Source organism: Erinaceus europaeus, chromosome 7, assembly GCF_950295315.1.
Source record: "Erinaceus europaeus chromosome 7, mEriEur2.1, whole genome shotgun sequence".
NCBI lineage: Eukaryota > Metazoa > Chordata > Mammalia > Eulipotyphla > Erinaceidae > Erinaceus > Erinaceus europaeus.
Genome location: NC_080168.1, coordinates 40,661,432 through 40,676,833, shown reverse-complemented (window position 1 = coordinate 40,676,833; position 15,402 = coordinate 40,661,432). Strand labels below are relative to the sequence as shown.

General features: G+C 42.8%; 1 protein-coding gene across 11 annotated transcripts in view; it reads right to left on the bottom strand.

The window, feature by feature from the left end:
- DRAM1 (DNA damage regulated autophagy modulator 1) overlaps positions 1-15,402 on the bottom strand; it is a 97,580-nt gene that overhangs the window by 29,493 nt on the left and 52,685 nt on the right. For 2 of the 11 annotated variants that reach the window (XR_009550682.1, XM_060194259.1), the window contains 2 exons: positions 8,969-9,109; positions 130-800 (listed from right to left, as the gene is read on the bottom strand). The exons of 4 other annotated variants lie outside the window; for them this stretch is intronic. Coding sequence is in view for 5 of the 7 variants with exons in the window: in XM_060194259.1 (XP_060050242.1) it covers positions 787-800; positions 8,969-9,109 (155 nt within the window). In the remaining 2 variants the exon portion in view is untranslated. Of the gene's footprint in view, positions 1-129; positions 801-1,758; positions 1,852-8,968; positions 9,110-11,763; positions 13,301-15,402 lie in introns of those variants that run through there. 5 more of the 11 variants (XM_060194261.1, XM_060194257.1, XM_060194254.1 and 2 more) reach the window with 4 other exon arrangements.

Below are 15,402 nucleotides of genomic sequence, written 5' to 3'. Positions count from 1 at the left end.
TTCAGAATTACTATGGCATTTTTATTGCACTGAGGGACAATGTATAGTCAAATTAATTAATAGTTCATAGACTTAGAGTTTAGGAAGGGTGTGTGTGTGTGTGTGTGTGTGTGTGTGTGTGTGTGTGTGTGTGTTATGGGCCTCATACATGTCTGATTTCACTGATTTCTGATTCCTAGGATACTGTTTCCTTCATATAGACAGGAAATGAGAGAGATAGAGAAGTAATGAGACACACCATGGCACTGGAGCTTCCTGCAGTACCATAGTACTTCTTCCCATGTTGTGCCAGGACTCAAACCAGGACCAAGTACATAGCAAAGTAAGTGCCCTACCCAGTAAACTATCGCTCCAGTCTAGGAAGGACCTTTAGAAAATATCAGTGAAAATATCTCAGCTGGTGGCACAGGGGATTTGCATACCTGGGGTTTCCAGTTTGATCTCTAGCAGCTGGCCTATCAGAATGATGCTCCAGCTTATTTTTCTTCACTCATGTCATAATTCAAATATGTCTTTTTTTTTTTTATTTCTTTATTTGGGAATTAATGTTTTACATTTGACAGTAAATACAATAGTTTGTACATGCATAACATTTCCCAGTTTTCCATATAACAATACAACCCCTACTTGGTCCTCTGTCATCCTTTTCGGACCTGTATTCTTCCCCCACCCACCCCAGAGTCTTTTATTTTGATGAAACATGAAAATTCCAGTTCAGGTTCTACTTGTGTTTTCTCTTCTGATCTTGTTTTTCAACTTCTGCCTGAGAGTGAGATCATGCCATATTCATCCTTCTGCTTCTGCAAATAAGTCTTTTTAGAAAAGAAATAGCAAGGCAACTTTTTTTCTCACCAAAGTGTGAATCTTAACCCTGAGAGATAATAGCAGTTATTTGGGTGAAACTAAAGAGGATGAAAAATATTCAAAAAACATTGAGTAAACATCAAATAAGCAAATTCTTCCCTGCTGGATTTCTCAGAAGCTGGGTTGTGTCTCCCCAGGGGAAACACAGTTTCTCAATAGCACTTGACAACAAAACCTCTTTTTAGAAGAACTTCTTGTTGGCCTAGTATTCTAGGGAATACAAGTGGGACATGCTAATCAAGTCCAAGTTAATTGTTTTGCAACTGTGAAAATGGAGTCCCAGGAAGATGTTAGTGACTGGGTGGAACCCGCTCAGAGAGCTGCCTTTTCACAAGAATACCCCCCCCCCATTAGAAATGATCTGTACTATTTGTTTTCATGAAGTTTATTTTGGGGGGAGTGGGAAATGGTAGTACCTTTGGTAAAAAAAAAATGGGGAAATGAAGTTACCTCTTTCAGTATATTCTCTTTAGGGAGGAGCGTTTGCTTCTGATACTTTCAATTTAATTTCCCTCATTTCTTGTAAAGAACCTCACTGTTTTCTAGAAGACCTTCATTCAACAGCTACTTAGGAACAGAACTCTTTGTTAGAATGTTGGAAAATACAAACAAAAGATTATCTACTAGACTGAGCAAGAGCAATGGTTTGGAGGTCAAGTTCTAGTTCTGTCAATTCTGGCTGTGTCTATTTGGTCAAATTATCTCTTTTAAGTGTCTGTCTACAGATGAATGGACAAAGAAATTATGGTGTATGTCTATTTTACTTGAGTAATTTCAATGTTAAGAAGGAAACTTATGATAATAACAACATGGATGAACTAGGAAGGCTGGTTCACTCTAAGTGAAGTAATCCAGGAAGAAAAAGAAATGGAAAACCTGCATGATCTTACTTACTTGGGACTCTTTTGGCAGGCTGGGTGGTGGCATAGCAGTTAAGCACAGATATTACCATGCCTAAGGACCCAGGTTCAAGCCCCAACTCCTCACCTGCAGAAGGGAAGAAGTTCACAAATGGTGAAGGTCATCTACAGGGTCTACAGATGTCTCTCTCTCTCTCTCTCTCTCTCTCCATATATATATATATATATATATATATACATATATATATATATGTATATATATATATATATATATATATACTCCCTTTATTATTATCTAATAATAATAAAGACCAAAAAAAGTTGGGGAAATGGCCACCATTAACAGTGGACTTATTTGTATAGGCACTGAGTCCCAGTGATAACCCTAGAGGAAATAGAGATATAAATACATAAATAAACTAGCAGTTACCAGAGACACCCACATGCAGGGGAGTCGCTTCATAGGCCTTGATGCAGGTATATATCTTTCTCTCCCCCTCTCTGTCTTCTCGTCCTCTCTCCATTTCTCTGTCCTATTCAACAACAACATCAGTAACAACAATACTACTCAGCTGTAAAAAATGGTGACTTCACCGTTTTCAGCCGATCTTGGATGGACCTTGAAAAAATCATGTTGAGTGAAATAAGTCAGAAACAGAAGGATGAATATGGGATGATCTCACTCTCAGGCCGAAGTTGAAAAACAAGATTAGAAAAGAAAACACAAGTCGAACCTGAAATGGAATTGGAGTATTATACCAAAGTAAAAGACCCTGGGGTGGGTGGGTGGGTGGGGAGAATACAGGTCCATGAAAAATGATGAATGAAATAGTGGGGGTTGTATTGCTAAATGGGAATCTGGGGAACGTTATGCATGTAAAAAAAAAAAAAAAGAAAAAAAAAAAGAAAAAAGAGAAGACAGACAGACATTGCAAATGTTTCCCATCATGCATAGCTGGCATAGTAACCCCACACATTAAAGATTCCGAACAAATGCCTACACAGGAAAAAAGTCACTGGAAATAGAAAATAAAAATAAAAAAATAAAGACTCAAAGTACCAGATCCATGAGTGCTATATGTGCCCCCTTCCATTATTCAGTTCCATCCTAGCTCTGGGAGGCCTATCAGAGAGGTATTTACCAAGACCACGAGTAAGGATGGGAAGTTAAAAAAAAAAATCTTGAGAGTTGGGCGGTAGCACAGCAGGTTAAGCACATGTGGCACAAAGCACAAGGACCAACAGGAGGATCCTGGTTCGAGCTCCCAGCTCCCCACCTGCAGGGGAGTCGCTTCACAGGCGGTGAAGCAGGTCTGCAGGTGTCTTATCTTTCACTCCCCCTCTCTGTCTTCCTCTCCTCTCTCCATTTCTCTCTGTCCTATCCAACAACCAGCATCATCAATAACAACAATAATAACTACAATATTAAAAAGACAACAAGGGCAACAAAAGGCAAAATAAATAAAAAATTTTAAAATCTTGCTTACAAAACTTCATAAGTTGGTCTAATGAGATTTTCATCCATCCATTCTTTTTGATGTTGTCTACCACGAAGTAGGCACTTCTGTCTTAGCTAGGACTTGTGTGGTGGCCAAGGACAAGAGATCCAACTCAAATTCATTTAAGCAAAAGAGGAGGGTGATTATAAGGAATAATGGGATATGCCTGGAACTCAAGACAGAAATGTGCCCCGGGCAGGGAAACTTCCAGTTCCTGGAAGCAGGAACTCAGAGACCATCTGGGCACTCTTTCATTCTTCTTGTCTCTTTCTCCATTCACTTTCCTTATTAGTTTGATCCTTTGTTCTAGCTAGCAAGTGATCCCCTTTGTCTGGGTAGTGAAAAACATAGGGACCAATAGTTCACAGACTTAACAGCATATCCATATAGTTCTGGTCACCAAAGGGAGCCTTTTTCTTTCTTTCTATTTTTAAACATCCCTTCTGGTTCCAAGTTGAAAAAAAAAAATCTCAGGAGAGGACAAGAGGAAAACAGTTCATCAGGTAAGCTGGGCCAGATAGCTCACTAGGTAGGCCATGTGCTTTTGCCATGTACACAGCCCAGGTTCAAACCTTGGTAACATATGGGAGATGTTGTAGCACTGAGGGAATTTCTGGTGCTGCAGGGTCTCCTCCCCACCCCCCCATCTCAGATAACTCTATTTCATTTAGACATCTCTATCTGAATGAAAAAGTGACTTGGAGCAGAGTCATGGAACAAGACTTTCCTTCTGTGGAAACCACAAAGATGAAGTCAAAGGAAATAAAAACTTCTGAAAAAAGTGAAGTACTAGGTAACCAAAAGAAGAGGGGCCTGTGATATGTTCTCTTTATTTTTTTCATGCCAACTCAACTTAGTTAGCATCTAACTCATTAATAAGAAGACCTATACTCTTACTGTAAAAGTGCTAGTCTCCAGATACTGTGCTGGTAAGTTGTAAGGATGAAAAGATGGCAATGGTACTTTTTAGAGTGCTAGGCAATCAAAGAAAGATACACAGAGTGTGTACTTAGTTTACATCCTCCAGGAAGTTACTATATGAGTAGGAGGGAGTGGAGAGGGAGACTACAGATTTTGCAGACCAATCCAGGGGCAAACTGTGTTGTGGGTAGTGAGGGTAAAAGGTTAGTGGGGGCTATGAAGTCTGGAACATTCCATCAAAGCCTCTTGGGGAAGTTAGTACTTTTTTCAAATATTTATTTATTTATTCCCTTTTGTTGCCCTTCTTTTATTGTAGTTATTATTGTTGTTGTTACTGATGTCGTCATTGTTGGATAGGACAGAAAGAAATAGAGAGAGGAGGGGAAGACAGAGAGGGGAGAGAAAGACAGGCACCTACAGACCTGTTTTACCACTTATGAAGCGACCCCCTGGAGGTGGGGATCTGGAGCTCAAACTGGGATTCTTATGCTGGTCCTTGTGTTTTGCACCACCTGCACTCGCTATGCTACTGCCCAACTCCTGGGAAGTTAGTACTTCTGTAGGGTCTTTAATGGGTGGTGGTGGGAGGGTTTTTTTTTTTTTTTTTTTTTTTTTTTATGGCTCCACGTGCTATAAGTGCAGGGTTTTCACAACATGACTCTCTGATCAAGGCTCTGGGCATCTGGACGCTTTCTGGAATGCAGGTCAGCAGCCTCATTCCTCTTCTATTGCAGAGCCAGACTACCACCCACAGCCTCTCTGATAGCCTTGTTTTCTCATTGCCATGGCCTATTGGATCAATGCCTCTGAGTTTGAGGCAAGTTCAAGATTCATTTCCTTCAAGGATGAACTCATCTTTCTGGACTTGGGGAGCTGCACAAGCAACATCTGGTCCAGCCAGCAGAGGAATTCTTCACCCAAAGAGTTTCAGATTTCACCATGTGAGCCATCCTGCTGAAAAACAGCATGGCCAGGAAACAGCTCTCAGGGAGCTTATCTTGTAAGGACAGCCTCCAGCCTGAGATCATGTTTCATGCATTACTATAACAAATGGTGCAAACTGTAACAGGTTCTATATCACCTTGTCTCTTACCAGAGGGGCTAAATTCCACATTGATGGGGTTAAAATCCCCTTGTGGGCTTGTTCTGGGGTCATCTCAGTGGCCTGTTCCTCAAACCATGAGGGATCCTCACAATCTGCACAGATAACCAGCCTCAGGCTCACATTATAATGCAGTAACAGGGAATCCTGAGTTAGTTGCCTTGGCCAGAATCCATCTGTACCTTATGTCTGCCTAGGACTCCTGTTAAATCTTTGGCTGGGACCCATTTTCTCTCCTCGTAGTATATCTCGGTTCTATTTCTCCATGCTGTGTTTTATTTGTTTCTCTGTTTATTGGATAGACAGAAAATGAGATAGAAGAGGGAAGTACAAAGGAATTGAGAAAGAGAGATGCTTGCAGCACTGCTTCACTGCTTGTGAAGCTTCCTTTCTGTAAGTAGGGAGCAGGGGCTTGAACTTGGATCCTTGCACATTCTAACATGTGTGCCTAGTTAGGTGCACCACCACCTGGCCCCTATGCTGGTTTTTTTGTTTGCTTGCTTTATTTTTAAACTTGACACTGTCCTCTGCATCTCATGGATTAGCTCTACTACTCCCAAAGTTCTCCTCAATGTCAAGGCTGTACAGTGTTGTTAAAGGAGAAATGCTCTACTAGCTACTAGCTATTTATCCAGACACCACCCACTTCCCCCTACAGGTGGGAACGGAGGGCTTGGACCTGGGTCCTTGCTAATTGTAACATGCACTCAACTAGGTATGCCGGTGCCCAGCCCCCAGCAGGGGTAGTTTTCATTTCTGGCTACACTGTAGAATGGTCTAGAAAGTTCTGTAAACCCTCTGCTGCCTGGAACCAATCAGTTTTAGGCACCTGGGCAAAAGCAACATTATTCCAGGGGCTTCCAGCATGCCGATAAGGTTGAGAAATACTGGGCTCTTTTGGTGGAGTGTAAGTATATATATGGTAGTGTTGGGGGTTGAATCTGAGACCTGAGCCTCAGGTATAAAAATCTGTTGGGTATGTATGGTGGCGGGGGGGAATACAGGTCCTGGAAAAGGATACCAGAGGACCTAGTCGGGGTTGTATTGCTATGTGGAAACTGAGAAATGTAATGCATGTCCAAACTATTGTATTCACTGTCAAATGTAAAACATTAATCCCCCAATAAAGGGGAAAAGTTATTGGGCTGCCTTAGCTAAGTAGTATTCTGGTACTCTCATAAAAACATATTTGGGGGGGCAGGCAAAACATCTCACTCAAATAGTGTGCTGCTCTGCCTTTTGTGTGACTCAGGTTCAAGCCTGGTCACCACTGTATTGAAGGAAGCTTCAGTGATGTGCTCTCTTTCACTTTCTGCCAAAAAATAAATGATAAGTAAATAAATATTTTAAACTATTGAATGCAATTTAAAAGAGAGCTAGAGGTGCTTGAATTTATCAGATTCTGTCTTTGGATAAGGCAATCTCTGAGGTAGGGCAGCCAACTACAACCTATGCTCCAACCCCCCCCAAACCTGCAAAATACTGAACAACTCAAAGTCCCCTCTCATTCTCTCTCATCTCTTGTGCCACCACATCACCACACAGGTGAATCCCTCTGCTGTGCATTGCCTTTGCCCACCTTGCCTTCATCTGGCTTGCTTCCACCCTCCCACCAAGTCCCCTCCAAATCTGCTCCTCTCTGGGGACCAAAGCCATATATCACAACTCATGAGATCTTCAGGGCTTCACAGATGCATGAGAACTCCAGTCACCTGAGTATCTAGTTAAGATACAGATTCTGGTTTAGTGAGTTTGGTGTGGTTCTGCCCACTGAGGCACCTCGCTGGCCACAGAGTCTTTATTTCTCTCAGTCTCCCAGGCTGTTGTTCTTGGTACTGGTTCTGGACTACATCTCCAACAGAGGGGTCAGGATGTACTATGATGCTTCCCCATTTCATTGCCCAAAACATGTAATTATTCCTGAGCCTAGTGTTGTGCCCAATCCAGAGTAACAATAATGCTGTTAAAAGTTTATCTTAAAGATTGAGAGTCTAAGATGTGTGAAAAGCCTCCCAAGGAATGTGAAGTTTATTGTGAGCTTATGGAGTACATACGGCATAAAATCACTGTGTAAGATTTATTTTTATGAGAGAGAGAGAGACCCCCAAAGCACAACACAACATTGGCATGTATGTTACCAAGGACATATCTGTGCTTTTCTACTGAGATATCTGGAAGATTTTAAAGTGCTCAAATACATTTGTGCAATATGTAAAAAGGTATCGAAACAGGGTTGGGGAGACAAAAGTACGTTATGCAAAAAAAAAAAAAAAAGTTGGTTATACAAAAGACTTTCATACCACAGGCTCTGAACATCCAGGTTCAAGCCTTAGCACTACCATAAACCAGAGCTGAGCTAAACAGTGCTCTGTTCTCATCTCTGTGTGTGTGCGTATTTCTCTCATTAAAATAAATGTAAATAAATAAATAAATTGGTGTGAAAATGGTCCAATGTTGGAATCAACACAGCAATAGTGTGCTACCACACCAGCACAAGTAAATCAATATGGACTTGTGTACTAAGGTTGTCATGGTGAAAACAGAGAGGAAGAAGGGGATTCAAGACCATGTAAACATGTTGCCCATGGGGCAGGGGTAGATAACGGTTATGCAAACAGACTCTCATGCCTGGGGCTCCAAAGCCCCAGGTTCAATCCCCAATACCACCATAAGCCAGAGCTGAGCAGTGCTCTGGTTAAAAAAACAAATAAACAACAACAACAACAACAACAACAAAACACTTTTTGCCTCCAGGGTTATTGCTGGGGCTCAATGCCAGGCACTATGAATCATCTGCTCTTGGAGGCCATATTTCCTATTTTGTTGCCCTTGTTAAGTTGTTGTTATTTTATAGGACAGAGAGAGATCGAGAGAGGAGGGAGGACATAGAGGAGGAGAGACAGATAGACACCTACCAACCTGCTTCTGGGTTTGTGAAGCAACCCCCCCCTGCAGGTGAGGAGCTGGGGGCTCGAATTGGGGTCCTTATGCCGGCCATTGTACTTTGCACCATGTGCGCTTAACCTGCTGCACTATGCCCAGACACTCCCCCCCAATTTTTTTTAAGTAAATCATAGCATGTAGCATGATTCTAATTACAAAGACACAGCTTTGGCTGCAGTTTGAGTAAACTGAATAAATGTATCACTAAGCTGAAAACATCCTCCCTTGTAACAACTCTGAATTAGTTTCAGACCAGTTTTTTTTTTTTTTTAAACCAGAGCACTCCTCAGTTCTGGTTTATGGTTATGTGGGGTACTGAACCTGGGACTTTGTCACCTCAGACATGAAAGTCTCTCTGCTATCTACCTCAGCACTCAGAGCAATTTACTCTATTAGGAAACTACCCAAATCTGTCCTTCAGAGTACAGAGGGTCAACTCACTTTGGATTTTCTCACTCACCATTGTCTTACCTTTATCACTGTTGCTTCTGATCCAAACAACTTCCTTCAGCTGTTTGAACTGAGCATCTTCAGGATTAAACCAACCCTGGTTATTAGACTGTCACAACAATGTTAGACATGCCAAGGCCTGGTTATCTAAGCAAAAGAACATGTCTGCTTCCACCTAGTCAAGTACCATAACATTCCTACTATAACCCAAGATCCTTGTTAATCTGTAGTCATACTTGGCAATACCTCGGTTCCCCTCTCCATGCCACCACCACCACCACCAAGCATGTCAACAGCTAGGTAATTATTAAATAAACCTCATAACATACCTTGACTTATTTTAGCCAGAGGGACCTGGGAGTTTCCCGGTTTCCATTTCAAGGTGACTCTTACCAGTCCAAGTGCAGTCAAGGAGAAGGCTGAATCCACCCTCTTGAGCATTTTGCAGCACTTTTCCAACAAAACTGTGGCTTTGCAAGTATTAAGAGGAAATGACAGACTGAAATAAACTCAAGTGTTGATTTTAATACACGTGTTAAAGGTTATGTTAGCAGTTGTCAACGGGCCAGCCAACTCTAAATACATCATTCTTCACCTATAATCAGATGCTTTTTGGGTGATGGTGTCCAGCACTTGCTGCTCTGGGCTGACCCTGAGCAAAAATGGATTGTTTGAGAAGGTGAAAATGGTCTTCGGGGTATTTCCTGTCTGTAAGTGGTATTAGACGGTGAGCAAGAGGCCTGGGACCTTGGACTCTGAGTGCTTAGATCTCCCCCATTTCCTGTCATAGCTGGAGGCCCTGAGAACCCTGTTGTGTGCTGGAGTCTGCCTCCAAAGCCATTCCTCTGACAAGTATGTGGACATGGAGGACTTCTTTAACCCAGCCTGGGAGCAGTCTGAAGACACTTTCCTTAGGCCCCTGCCATTGATTCCTCCTTGGGAGTAAAGAACAGATGTTTCCTTCCCAAAGTAGACAGCTGGAGTTTGTCTCACTGAGCCACCCAGAGACCAAAGGTCCCAAGAGCCGAAAGACCTAAGAAATGAAGCCTCACAAAACCATTCACAAAACCCTAAGAATATTCATGCCTTTAGGTTCATGATTAGTCAACAATTTGTTCTGCATCATATCTTAAATCTTTTTCAGCCATCAGGTTCCAGATGATACCATGATGCCAACCTGACTTACCTGGGCAGACGACCCCACCTGGTGTCTTGGAGCCCTGCCTCCTCAGAGCCCCACCCCACTAAGGAGAGAGACAGGCTATGGATCAACCTGCCATGCCCATGTTGATCAAGGAAGCAATTACAGAAGCCTTTCACCTTCTGCACCCCATAATGACCCTGGATGCATACTCCCAGAGGGATAAAGCATAGGGAAACTATCAAGGGAAGGGATTGGATATGGAGATCTGGGGGTGGGCAATGTGTGGAAATGTACCTCTCTTATCCTATGATCTTGTCAATGTTTCCATTTTATTAAAAAAAAAAAAAAAAAGAATGACTCCCCCCACCGCCCACTTACATCTGATTGGAATTCTGGGCCCTTGCAGAAACCCCTCGTGAATGATGATACATGGGTGCTGGAGATCTCAGTTCAGTCTCCCAACTCAGCATTAGGTATAACATATGAGCTCTCACTATTATGTTTCTCTTCCTCTTTGTCCTCTTTCTCCTTCTTTTCCCCCTCTTCCTTCTCCTCCTTTCACTTTTTTAAAAAAAAATATTAACACTTTTCAAAGTGAACCCAATTGCTAAATAATATGATTACAGCAATAACTATCTATTGTCTTCTTAAACCCTAAGACACCAGGAACCTCCCGCTTCCTTTATAGAGCTTATATTTCCCCCCAGTCCTGGAACCTATAGGTGGGGGCTCACTTTCTGGCATGCTTCTCTCAAGTCATACCAAATGATATTGCCTCTACCAATCCCAACCTAATCAACACAACAACTACCACCTCAGCACGCTCCACTTCAGACTGTGTCCAGAGCAGTCAGGTGTGAAATGTCAACCCTTCACCCTCATTACTAGGGTGAGACTTTTCCTATCATGGTATTCTCTAATTCCATTCCAGGAGGTTCACTTCCTAACAAAATCCCAAAGCCTAGATATAGACCAGGTCCCATAAGATAGAGCATATGTTCACATATATCCATTAGTTAGGGCAAAATATATACCTGAAAGCAAAAATACACAATAGTCTGCAGTGAGTCAGTATGAAGTTCATAATGAAATAGTGTCTACTTAGACTTAGATACCCTCCTCACCTACTTCCTACTACACTTCCCTCACTCACTCCAAAGCTAACCTTATCAAAACAAGGACTGCAAAAGCTGGATAAGGGCAAGAGACTGGCATACTTTAATGATGACTCTTTAATCACTATCAGACCACCCCATCAGCTGGGGCCCCAGTAAGTGAGTCCTCAGATTCCCAAACAGGCATGATGGACCTAGACCTTGAATAAATCCCTCTCCCTAATATTACCAGTCATCTCTATTAGGAACAACAGAATAGACCCCTTTGTGCACCCATAGGACCTTGTCCTCAACTTGGATCAACAATGGTAGAGAATATTTCATCCTCTGAAGGGAGGCTGTTCAACATACTCTATGCTACACCTGAGGAAGATGGGTCCTGATATTGAGACAGCTTGGAACATTCCTACTCATGACCACAGAATGTGAGCTCAGATCTACAGGGATGCAGAGGTCACATAGGCTCCTAAGCTGAATATGGGCCCCAGATCAGATCAAATCAGTGGGTTTACAGTCAACAATATTTATACACCTTTCTGATATTTGGAGTACTCTTTTCCCTGATACAACTTTTGGTCCTTTTTGCAGCCATGACATCATCTCCCCAGACAATAACTTGGATCCACCTGCATATCAGATTTCAGGCTCAGGGAAAAAAAGAAAAGAAAACTAGTATAGTCACAGGCCCTTTGGAATAGAACTAAAATAGGCCTACTAGCTATCTACAAAATGGAGACACCCCCCCCAACTCTTCATATAAACTTCTAGCCTTTAGGTTCATGATTAGTCAACAACTTGTTTGGCTTTATATGTTAACTCTCTCTCTCTCTTTTTTTTTTGTTAACTCTCTTTTAAGCCACCAGGTTCCAGATGCTACCATGATGCCAACCAGACTTCCCTGGACAGACAACCCCACCAATGTGTCCTGGAGCCCAGTTTCCCAAGACCCCACCCAACTAAGGAAAGAGACAGACAGAGTGGGAGTATGGATCAACTTGTCAAGGCCCATGTTCAGCGGGGAAGCAGTTACAGAAGCCAGACCTTCCACCTTCTGCATCCTACAATGACCTTGGGTCCATACTCCCAGAGAGTTTAAGAGTAGGAAAGCTATCAGGGGAGGGGATGGCATACGGAGTTCTGACGGTGGGAATTGTGTGGAGCTATACCCCTCTTATCCTATGGTTTTGTCAATGTTTCCTTTTTATAAATAAAAAAAAATTAACTATTTGATAGAGCTAGCAAGAAATCGAGAGGAAGGGGGAGATATAGAGGGAGAGAGACACCTGCAGCACTACTTCACCACTTGTGAAGCTTTTCCCCCCTGCAGATGGGGACTGGGGTGTTTGAACCTGGATCCTAGTGCACTGTACCATGTGCACTCAACCAGGTGTGCCACCACCCGGCCCCTTCTTTCTCTTTTTTAATTTTTTTTTTTTTTTTGCCTCCAGGATTATTGCTGGGGTTTGGTGCCTACACCATGAGTCCATGGCTCTGGGAGGCTATTCCACCCCCACTTTTGTTGCCCTATTTAAAAAAAAAATTGTTGTGGTTATTATTGTTGTTATTGATGGCACTGTTGTTGGATAGGACAGAGAGAAATGGAGAGAGGAAGGGAAGACAGAAAGGGGGAGAGGAAGATAAGACACCTGCAGACCTGCTTCACTACCTGTGAGACGACTCCCCTGCAGGTGGGAAGCCAGGGGCTTGAACTGGGATCCTTACACTGGTCCTTGCACTTTGTGCCACGTGTGCTTAACCGACTGCGCTACCACCTGACCCCCTTCTTTCTCTTTTTTTTTTATGTTGTACAGTGGGATGAACTTAGAACTTAGGACTTTGCACATGAACAATGCTTCCAAAGCCCATTTTTTAAAGTATATACATATACATAGGGGGAGAGAACAGAAAAAAACAGCTCTTCTCTACCATCCATGGAGCTTGTCCACTATACTCTAGTGTGATCCCAGGGTTAGAAGACAGGGATTCACATATTTAAGGTGTGTTCTTGACCCAAAGAGCTGTATCTCCCAGAACACCCGTACCCTCCAAGCTCCACTATTATGTTTTGACTCCTGAATACCACCACCTACTCCCTACCCTGCCCCACCCTACCCCCAAGTTATAGATTCATCAAATTCAATCAGGACCTTCCCCCCCCTTTAAAGCAACAAGCCAGACGTATCACCCAGTAGTTACAAAAGTTCTCATTTAGTCATAGTCTCATTTTTAGGACCCCAATGACCATCTCACTATACCTTAATTTCCTCATTATGTGAGATCTCCTTCTCACAGTTTCTTCAACACCGTCAGATGTTCAGTCAATGTTAACACTACCTCTGGGATATGTAGTATGTTACAGAAATGTTCTTGGTGATTCAACAGAAGGCTCTGAATAGATGGTACTGGGAAAAGGAAAAAAAAAGGCCATGCCTCTCTATAGGTAATTCCAAATTAAAAAAAAAAAAAAAAAACTTCTAGGAAAATTATATGTGGGAAACAACATAATGGTTATGCAAGGAAACTTTCATTCCTGAGACTCCAGAGTTCTACGTTCAATCCCCCACACCATCATAACCAAAGCTGAGAAGAAAAAAAAAAAACTCCTTGGAAAGATAATTCCAAATGGAATTTTCCTTTCCAAAATCATAAAGGAATATCAAGGCAAAAAAACCCAACTACTTTTGTAAGTACCAGTAAGACATCATGCCACCATTCATGAAAAATCCATTAAGTGAGTATCACCAAGAGTGAATCTGGATGTGGTTGGTAAAGTAGCTCACTCAGTCATTGGGTCATACTGCACTGAAGCTACAAGGTTCAGAAGGTTAAAGGTCTGTGACTTCCCTCCTGGGTTCTAAGATGGGCCAGTTTGCCAGAGAAGGGAAAGGGGTTGCTGTAGTGTGTAAAAGCACAATGCAGAGGACTGGGCAGTAGTGCACGGGATTGAGCACACATAGTGCAAAGTGCAAGGACCCACACAAGGACCCATGCAAGGATCCCTGTTCGAGCCCCCGTCGAGCCCCCAGCTCCCCACTTGCAGGGGGGGTTGCTTCACAAACAGTGAAGCAGATTTTCTGCAGGTGTCTTTCTCTCCCCCTCTGTCTTCCCCTCCTCTCTTGATTTCTCTCTGTCCTACCAAACAACAACAATAGCAATAACAACAATAGCAGCAACAACACCAACAACAATGGAAAAAAGATGTCTGCCAGGAGCAGTGGATTCGTAGTGCAGACACCAACAAGCCCCAACGATAACCCTGGAGGCGAAAACAAAAACAAACAAAAAAACAATGTTAAAAAATAGGAAATACATGCACTGTGGTAGCACCTTCAAAGAAACACTCAGAAGAGTGGATAGAAAAGGCATGAGCTGGGGGGTCGGGCAGTGGCGCAGTGGGTTAAGCGCACGTGGTGCAGAGGGCAGGGACCGGCGTAAGAATCTTGGTTCGAGCCTCCGGCTCCCCACCTACAGGGGAGTCAATTCACAGGCAGTCTTCAGGTGTCTATCTTTCTCTCCCCTCTCTGTCTTCCCCTCCTCTCTCCATTTCTCTCTGTCTTATCCGACAACGAACAGCATCAACAATGGTAACAATAATAACCACAACGAGGCTACAACAACAATGGCAACAAAAGGGGGAAAAAATGGGCTCCAGGAGCGGTGGATTCATGGTGCAGGCACCGAGCCCAGCAATAACCCTGGAGGAAAAAAAAAAAAAAAAAAGGCATGAGATATGGAGAGGCCAGAACAAAAGTGCAAGGTCACATGACAAGCCTAGTCAGCTGAGATAATTCTGACCTTGAAAAGGAGGGAAGTAGGTGCCAGAGGGAAAAAGAGGGAGAAGACTAAATTTTGTCCAAAGACAGAGGAGCCAAGAGCCTCTAAGTGTCGAAAAGGAAGAAAGAAAAGTGACCTGGAACATGATGGCAGAGGACCTAGTAGGGGTTGTACTGTTATGTGGAAAACTGGGAAATGTTATGCATGTCCAAACTATTATGTTTACTGTCAACTGTAAGACAGTCACCCCCCAATAAAGAAATGAAAGTGACAATGTCAGCTGGCCTCTGTCCCACAACACCCACAGCAGAACCCAACTTTGTGTCAGCAGATGGCTGAGTCACCCAGGAAGGGTGAACTTATCAGCATCTTCAGTATAGAAGTGGAAAATAAGGGGCCAGGTGGTGGCGCACACGTTACAGTGTGCAAGGACCCAGGTTCGAGACCTGGTCTCCACCTGCAGGGGGAAATCTTCACAAGTGGTGAAGCAGTGCTGCAGGTGTCTCTCTCTCTCTCTCTCCCTCTCTATCACCCTCTTCCCTCTCAATTTCTGTCTCTATCCAACAGATAAAGATTTTTTAAAAAATTTAAAAAAATAAGTGGAAAATAATTGGTAAAGTTTTCCTGAAAAAAAAAAAACCTCAAATAAAAAGCATCTAAAGACAAGATAACAGTATTTGTTAAATTACAGAGCCAGCTCTGAATATTCCCACCTAAGGGCATCTCTCCC